Source organism: Otolemur garnettii, unplaced genomic scaffold (assembly GCF_000181295.1).
Source record: "Otolemur garnettii isolate 467f Iridium unplaced genomic scaffold, OtoGar3 scaffold00050, whole genome shotgun sequence".
In the NCBI taxonomy this organism is placed as follows: domain Eukaryota; kingdom Metazoa; phylum Chordata; class Mammalia; order Primates; family Galagidae; genus Otolemur; species Otolemur garnettii.
Window position 1 is genome coordinate 5307797 of NW_003852445.1, and position 9276 is coordinate 5317072.

The 9276-nt window shown below is 36.7% G+C and overlaps 1 protein-coding gene across 1 annotated transcript in view; it reads left to right on the top strand.

The window, feature by feature from the left end:
• FAM98B (family with sequence similarity 98 member B) overlaps positions 1–9276 on the top strand; it is a 34887-nt gene that overhangs the window by 17302 nt on the left and 8309 nt on the right. The window contains exons 4-6 of the mRNA XM_003791699.3: positions 2813–2991; positions 6061–6141; positions 6733–6849. Of these exons, the coding sequence (XP_003791747.1) occupies positions 2813–2991; positions 6061–6141; positions 6733–6849 (377 nt within the window). The remainder of the gene's footprint in view (positions 1–2812; positions 2992–6060; positions 6142–6732; positions 6850–9276) is intronic.

Genomic DNA, 9276 nt, shown 5'->3' on the forward strand with positions numbered 1-9276 from the left:
TTTGGCGGGTCCGGGCTGGGGATTCGAACCCGCCACCTTAGGTGTACGTGGCTGGCGCCTTAGCCGGTTGAGCTATAGGCGCCGAGCCGGGTTATTCTTCTTTATGGCAGTCTGGTGTACAAACACATCTTCCTTGGTGTCATTCCTGTTGATGAAACCATATCCGTTTCCTACATTGAACCATTTTACTGTCCCCAAAACCTTGGTTGCGATGATCTTCTTGTCTTGTCCCCGCCCGCAGGCGCCACCGATGTAAGGCCGCCCGGGCCACCGCTCCCTGCGCAGCTTGCCCCCTGTGCAGGGCTTGGTGTCCGCAGCGCTGAGGGCGGGGGCGGCGCGGGGGGCGGCAGGCAGCTGCTGGGTCTCGGCCTCGCTGCTCATGGTTGGTGATGGTGACTGGGGCCGGCTGCAGCTCCTCCCCATGTGTGATGGTAACTAGACCAGTGGTGGTGGTGGGGCTGCTCAGGGCTCTCTGGGGTCGCTCTCCGCTCCTGCTCCCGATCGAACTCACAATTCATAATTTTAATAGGATCTGTTGCTTTTTTATCTTGAGTTTGACTGTTTTAATCATATTGACATAATAAGATTCTTCACGTTCTAAGATTAAAAAGGCCAGATTCCTTACTGTGTGAGGAGCTTTTATAAGTCAAGAGGAAAAGAGAAAAATTCACTGGAAAAATGTATGAAGTGCTAAGGCATGAGCATGGATTCTATAGAAAAGAATGTTTTCTAAAAATTGCTTCTGGCATGAAAAGATGCACTATATCACTCAGGAGTTAGGAATGTAAAATCACAGGATACCATTTTTACTTAGCAGGCTAGAAAAGACCACCACCACAATGTCATACTACGAGTTGCGGGGAATAGGCACGGGAGCATTCTCATACACTACACGAGTAGACTGTGGTGGGAGAGTAACTTGTCCAGCCTCTAAAGAGTAAAACTATTTTCATTATCACAATTAAGATTGACCTGCCTTTTGATCTGGCAATTTTATGTCTATGAATATATATTTATTCCCCTAAGTGCACAGAGATGAGTGAAAAGGATGTTCATTATAACATTGTAGTAGAAGAAAAGACTGGAAACCTGAGTGTCTGTAAATAGTTAAATAGAAATGGTACATTTTTGCAGTAATATTACTAAGTAGATATTAGAAAGAAGGAAAATAGATGAGATTGATAAAGATCTAAGATGTGTTGGTAAAAAAATGTATATATAGAACATGCATAGTATGCTTATTTATATAAAAGAAACAAAAGCTTATAGATGGGGAATATGTATACTGAATGTGTGCACATATATATGCCTAAAAAGATACCCCCCAAACTAATAATTGCCTCTGGGGAGAGAGGGTCTAAGGATCTCTGATGGGAAGACTTACTTTTCCCTGTATTGTCTACATGGGTTAACGTTTTGAATGATAGACTAAAGTGGAGTCTACTATTATGTAGAGAGAAAGCATGTTTCCACAGAGCAAAGGTAGATTTTAGCCAAGGTTTTGTCCAAAATATAAATTTTTGAAGAACTGATAATTTGTTTTAGTGAGGTTTTTAAATTAGAGGGACCTTAGCATAGTCTTCATGAACAAAGTGTGATAGATACTGATCTTAACTTTTTGGTACTTAGCTCTTCAGACTGCCATGTGTAAATTGCATGAGAAAGTCTATAAGTAAGTGGCTCTCAATCCTGTCTGCCAGTGACAATCACCTTGGGTCTAAAGCAGACCATGCAGATGCCCAACTCCTACTTCAAATCTGTTGGCTTAAAATCTCTGAGGATGGAACCATAGTATCTATACTTTTGAACAGTTTTTTAGGTATTTCTTCTGGTTATCTGGAGTTAAAATTGCTATAGTAAGTTGGGGTGTGTGTGTGTGTGTTTGTGTATAATTTTAAACAAATATAAAAAATTTCAAATATTATACAAAGTTAATTTAAAGCAAGACTGTAGCTATCTAAGAATTTTGAGTAATTTTCTGAAATTTGTTGAAAGAATTAAATGATGAAAGTAAAAGGATTTGTTAAGCAGCTTGACATGGTCTGTCCTGACTCAGTTGCTCTATCTGCTTATAGATTAGTTAAGAGGTGTATGTTCTCCCCTGTCCTGGGTACTTTGTACATATGAGAGAGAGCCCTTTATCAGTGTCCTACACATTCTTATATGGCATTCTTAAATTATTGATTTGCTTATGGATCTCACCTACTGGATTTTAAACTCTTTGAGTGTGGACACTCTCTCTTATGACTTTGCATCTTCATTGTCTATCTGGTACCTGGCTCAGAATAGGCCCTTAGAAAATATGTATTTAGTGAAATAGCAATCTAGATCATTTAATATGTTTATTAAAATGGAACCGAAATCAGGGTGAAATCAAAGAGAATAAAATAAGCCATTCCTCTTTTCCCTGATAGTATTAAATAAATTTATTTTAGTTTTGCTGAGTCTCAGGTTAAACCACTACAGTTAAAGCAGGTGGAAGTGAAGCTGCTTTATGGGAACCTGGACCCTGTGCATTTAACTCTAGTGGGAAGCTGCTCAGGCGCCTCTAATGTGGAAAACAACCAACCATTTAAAGTACAGTGTAAATACATTTATTTTGAATGCCACTTTAACTAGCTTTAGGTAATTTTCTTTTCTCATTTTAAAGTTTGTAGTATTCTACAGTTATTGGTAGATATTGAACTGTTTAGTTCTTTATAAGTTGGTATTACTATTAGTATTGTTAATATTTATTTTCAGTGAAATATTTCAAGAAATTCTTGTGTATGTATTAACATTATTTGGTTTTCTCTTTATTTCTCTTTTATAGTATTTTTAAGTACAGAACTTCAAGCCTCACAGATATTACAGAACAAGAAATGTAAACATTCTCAATTAGATAAAAATAGTGAAATTCATCAGGAAATTCAAGCTATGTGTGATACCCTTGGTATACCCAAGACAACAACTTCTGACATTCCACTTATGCTAAACCAAGTGGAATCAAAGGTATTGTATTTGTTTTGCTTTTTAATTTCTTTCTTTCTTTTTTTTTTTTTTTTGAGACAGAGCCTCAAGCTGTCCCCTTGGGTAGAGTGCCATTGCATCACAACTCACAACAACCTCCAAGTCCTGGGCTCAAGCGAGTCTCCTGCCTCAGCCTCCCAAGTAGCTGGGACCACAGATGCCCGCCACAATGCCAGGCGGTTTTTGGTAGCAGTTATCATTGTTGTTTGGCGGGCCCAGGCTGGAGTCGAACCCGCCACCTTAGGTGTATGTGGCTGGCACCTTAGCCACTTGAGCCACAGGCGCCAAGTCTTGCTTTTTAATTTCTAAAAAATTGTAGTAAATGCTATATTAAAAATGAAAATACTCTTTTTAAGTGATACACATTTCATTTCTTGAGAAGTTTGTTTTCATGTAAACTAAATTTTGGATTTAGGCTTAGTATATATGTAACCTAATTTGTCACAAACTATGTACCTCATGCATCTAAAAACATTTTTGTTTTAATTGGTAAACTACCAACTAAAATGCCACATATTAGAGAGCATGCTACTACTCTCATAGACCAAATTCTGGCCTAGTTCCTGGTTTCATCTATTAAATATGGAGTCCTATAGGGGAATAATACAAATCCATTTTAAAGGAAAAGAAAATTCTCCTTACGCTCAGGAATATGTACTTTAACTCCATTTTAAGGCACATTGCCTTAATTAAATCCTTATTCAGTAAAGATCTTTTGCACTGATAATTAATGAACCTGAAAATAAGGTTGTCTTAATGAATGTAAAAGAATTTTAGTATTAAGATAAAAAAAATATTAAAAATTTTTTTTTGTAGAATTTGCAAACCAGAGAGTTTGGCTGAAATTTTTGGAACTATTTCATACTGAGATAGGTTTCTGAGCTTTTCCTAATCTTCCAGTATTTCCCTGTATTAATCCAAAGAGGCTTTTCCCTTTTGTTGTTTTTAGTTAGTGTGAATAATATTCTCAAATCCTTTTCCCTACTTGAAGCAGACTGTAATCCCCATGTTCAAATATAAGGTAATTGTCACTTTGGCCATGTTGGCTAAATATTTGCCTAAAAAGAATTCCTTACTTCATTTGGTTTCTGTCAAAAGTAAAAATTTTCCTATTTTCTTTTTTCTACACTTGATGTATCCAGCAGATGCTTTGTTGCTGGTGAGAAAGAAAATTATTATTTTCTAACTTACAGATGTTCAAATGTGTAATTATGGGAATATTAACAACAAACATACAGTATTTAGAGTTCTAAATGCTTACATATTAAAAACTTATTTAATTAGGGCCAGGAGCGATGGCTCATGCCTGTAATCCTAGCACTCTGGAAGGCTGAGGCAGTGGATTGCTTGAGCTCATGAGTTCAAGACCAGCCTGAATATGAGCAAGACCCCCCATCTCTAAATCGTACCCAGGTGTTGTGGTGGGTCCCTGTAGTCCCAGCTACTTGGGAGCTTCAGGGAAGCGAATTGCTTGAGCCCAGGAGTTTGAGGTTGCTGTGAGCTATGACACCATGGCATTCTACCCAGAGAAACAAAGTGAGACCCTGTCTCAAAAACAAAACAAAAACAACCTTATTTAATTCTCCAGTCATGCTTGTGACATAGGTACTGTTATTATTTACAACAGCTATGCTAGGAAACTGAGGCAGTGAAAAATGTAATAACTCAAGCCAGTTTTAATTAATTTATTTTTTTCAAGCAAGTTTTTAAATAGTGGTAGGCCTGAGTCTGAATTCAGATAGTCAGCCTCCAGAACTTGTGCTCTTAACTCACTCTATAATAAGTAAATCTCAAACTTAGTAAGACTATTATCTAATGTTGAAATTCTAGGAATGGAACTGAATGTGATTACATGTAAGAGCCTGCAAATGTACATTAAAAACTCCTTGCAAGGAGTTAGAACTAACATTTTCAGTAAGATAGGAAATAACATAAAATTGAAGATATTTACAATAATTGGGGAATCCACAAAAATGGTTTATTTTAAGAAAGTAAGTTGGTTCCTTAAAATATGTAAAAACTGTTTGAGTACAGTAATTATGCCATTGTTACTGAGGTAAATTTCCTGTGAAGACATTAAACCTTAAGCTTTGGGGGCCCTTATTTGCATAGGTTCTTTCTAAGCTAGTTTAAAAAAATGCCTTTCTCAAAACATAATTGTGCCATTAAAATTCACCCATTTCAAGTATACAATTCAGTGAAATTAGTGTATTTATGGAATTGTACAACCATCACTCAAATCTAACTTTGGGACATTTCCATCATTCTGAAAGGAAATCTTGTGCCTAGTTATTTCTCATTACCACTCCAGAGTCCAAGCTAATTTAATTTTTAACTCTTTTTCTTAAAATGAGTCTTCGACATTAAAGATGAGTCATACTTCTCAAAACATGAAGTGTTCCTGATTGTTTTTCCTAGTTACTTTATAACTAAGAAACTGTTTGATAAAATTTTTTTTTCAGCCAATGAGGAACCATTTAGGAGGATAAATTACTGCTGCTGGAATGACCCCCTGATAATGCCTAAAGGAAAAATAAATGCCTAACATCTTGTTTACCAAAATAAAAATGTTTCAAGTAACTTAAGTTTGTGACTTTGCAACGGCAGTGAAAATGTGAATATGATGACTGTAACTGAGAGAGAGGACTTGTTCCTTTCTTTTGTTTTGCTGAACAGTGAAACCAGACTGCTTAAAACTGGAATGTGTGCCTAGTGTTATTTGAGAAAAATCAACGTGCTGTGGTCAAAGGTTTTAGTATCCCTCTTGAAAATTTAAGAGAGTGCCATCTTAAGTAGAAACTCCAAAATTATTTCACTAAAATACAGATTCTCATGGGAGAACCTTTTAATTTTATTTTGGGAATGAAGGTATTCTAGTGCTTTTTTGAAAAATATATTCTGTATTATAGTGATGCTCTTTTCTTGTTTTGTCAAGGTACATTTTAATTATTTCACTTAACATTTATTCTCTAGTGTTCAGAACAATTTAAACAAGAATAAGATTGTTTTATATTGGGGATATACATTTTCACATCTTTTATTTACTTTTAGGTGAAAGATATTCTCTCAAAAGTCCAGAATAATCATGTGGGAAAACCATTGCTGAAAATTGATTTAAATCCAGAACAGGCGGTAAATCCCCCTTTCCTATTAGTTTTATGTAATTAAACTAGTGAATATGACTTAATTTTATAAATCAATATCTAGATTTTATAGTGTGTAGCATGTAATATTTTTGAGAATTAAAATAGATTGATATTCTGAATATGTCTTAACATTTCTTCAATCAAATTATTAATTTAAAAAATACCTGGCCAGAAATATTTATAGTCCCCAATATGTTAGCACAGTTGTGATTTGAAGAGGATAGTGGCTCACAGCCAACAAGATAAGTTACTGGTATTTTCTTTCCTTTGATCCAGACTACTTAGCAAGTAAATATTTTATTTAAATTAATGTGTTTGATTGGAGATAAGGTAAACTTTACCAGTGGTTGAGTTTAATTTATATGTTTAATGTCTATCAAATAAGTATTGATAAGTATTCTATCAAATACTCTTTATTATTTAAACAATTTGGCATAAAGTCTCATCGGATCAGAAAAGGATTATCAAGTATGGTATCTTTTGAATCATTAGCAAGTATTTGTCACAGTTTTCACATTTTTTTCATTATAGAATGAAAGAGTTTAAAGTTTCTGATTTTTGTTTCCACATTCTTTAGGAACAGCTAGAAAGAATCAATGAAGCTCTTTCCTGTGAATATGAGTGCCGCCGGAGAATGTTAATGAAACGACTAGACGTGACAGTACAGTCCTTTGGATGGTCTGATAGAGCAAAGGTAAGGCTGTGTTCCCATTTGTGTCCTGTAGGTGGTAGCCTATGACAGCTCTTCAGGCTTGTCCATTACCACGTAACTGTCATGTTTGCACTTTATCACTATCTGAATTGCATGCCCAGGCCAACTACTGGTCTTAGATGGTGAGCCCAGTCTTATATAAATCCTTGTTGCAAATCATTTAATTTCTCCTGAAATCTTTGACATTTATTTTAAACTTATAGATACTGTGATTTATGCCAGTATACACATATAAGAAGGGGCATTATATGAGGTAGTTAGGATAGAGATAGTGAGTAGCTTATCAAGAAAGCAGAGTATAGAAATAGTACTGATGTCAATAGGTTTGTTTTTCAAAAGTGTCCTTAAGGCTGGATGAATGTGGAGTGTTACATTTGAAGTGTGGGTTAGGAGGCAGGGGAGTTCCCAAATAGGAATTTCATTAGATCATTTTCTAGAGAGCTAGTCTCCCATCACCCCCATTTACTTATTCATTTTATTTTATGTTGCTTATTTTTTTTGAGACTGAGTCTCACTCTGTTGCCCAGGCTAGAATGTCGCATCTTTAGTCTAGTTCACAGCAACCTCAAACTCCTGGGTTCAAGTCTTCCTCCTGTCTCAACCACCCAAGTAGCTGGGATTGTAGGTGCCTGCTGCTACACCAACTGATCTCACTCATGCTCAGGCTGGTCTGCAATTCTTGAGCTCAAGTGATCCTCCTACCTCAGCCTCCCAGAGGGCTAAGATTGCAGGCATCTGCTCTATCACTCCCATTTTGTGCTTTAATCTGTTCCCAGGCTTAGTTAAGTTCACCTCCCGCTTCTGCCCATGCACAATAGCTTGGAAGTTTTTTGGGCAGTATACTGGGACAATTATAGGGCTTCCTCTCATTAAGGGATCACTGTCTTGTGTTCCTTGATATCCTGCATCTGAAAATCCTTGGTTCATATGGGTTGTCCAGTTTTTCACTTGGTTTAGGTGGGAGTATAAATTTAGTGCCTGTTACTCTATCTTGATTGCAGGTAGAAATTTGGGAATTATTATTATTGTGTGTTTTATATTAATTGGGCCATCCCCCCATGTTTTATCAGTTGGGGTCATTTAACGCACCTTCATTCAGCTGGTGCCTGGGCTGGGCAGGAACATCTAGCAGGGCTGTCTCACCTGTCTGGGTTCTTGGTGCTTACTCTGTGTTGTGGTGCTTCCGTTTTCCAGTTGGCTTTCCCATGGTCTCTATCTCCACGTGGTATTTTGTATTAGTTTCCTGTGATGCTATAACAAATTTACCACAAATTTAATAGCTTAAATAATACAAATTAATTTTCTTAACAAAAGTGAAGGTATTGGCAGAGTTGCATTCCTCTCGGAAACTTTAAGGAAAAAAATCCATTTCCTTCCGTTTCTAAATGCCATTTGCATGTTCTGGCTTTTGTACTCATCTCTTGTCTTCAAAGTCAGTAGCATAAGAGAATCTTCCAGTCATTCTCTGCTTCTATGGTTTTATTGTCTTCTCTTGTCTCTGACACTCACTCCTATCTCTCTCTTGTAAGGACCCTTGTGATTATATTAGGCCCTACCAGATAATGCATGATAATATTTCCATCTCAGGTTGTTTAGCTTAATTATATCTTTAAGGTACATTCACAGTTTCCAGGAAGTAGCATGTAGACATCTTGGGGAGGAGCATGTGGCCCTAATGGAATTTTATTTTCTTTTTCTTTAAATTTCTGCAATAAGATAATATGCTAATTTTTTAAGGGTACTTTTGAAAATTAGGTCCTCTGATGTGTTTTCTTCATTTTAGGTATATATTCCCTCCCAGAAACTTCTATGTCCTTACTGTAATTTGGGTTGTTTGTGTGACTGTCCTTGGCTAGTTACTCCACTATTTTCTGGATCCCACAGCCTATACTTTCATTTTCTACTCATTATAATATAGGACTGGGGTCCCCAACTCCTGGGCTGTGGATTAGTACCAGTCTGTGGCCTGTTAAGAACTGGGGCGCATTGTTCTCATCATTGCCTGAGCTCTGTATCCCATCAGATCAGCAGGTGCATTAGATTTCACAGGTTTGTGAACTCTCCTGTAAAGTGCCTGTGTGGAATCTAAGTTGCATGCTCCTTATGAGAATCTAAACCCCCACTTCCACCTAGTCTGTTGAAAAATTGTCTTCCATGAAAATAGTCCCTGATGTTAAAAAGGTTGGGGAAATTCACGAGTAACTTCCTAACAAAGTATGCATAGGAGGAATTTTTCTGAATCTCCTTGCGTTCTGAAAATATTTATTCTGCTGTTATGTTTGATTGAGAGTTTAGATAAATATAAAATTCTAGGTTGAAAACATATTGAAGGCATTGCCTCATTGTTTTTAAGTATTTAGTGCTGCTGTTAAGAAAATTGATGACAGGGCTCGGCGCCTGTGGCTCAAG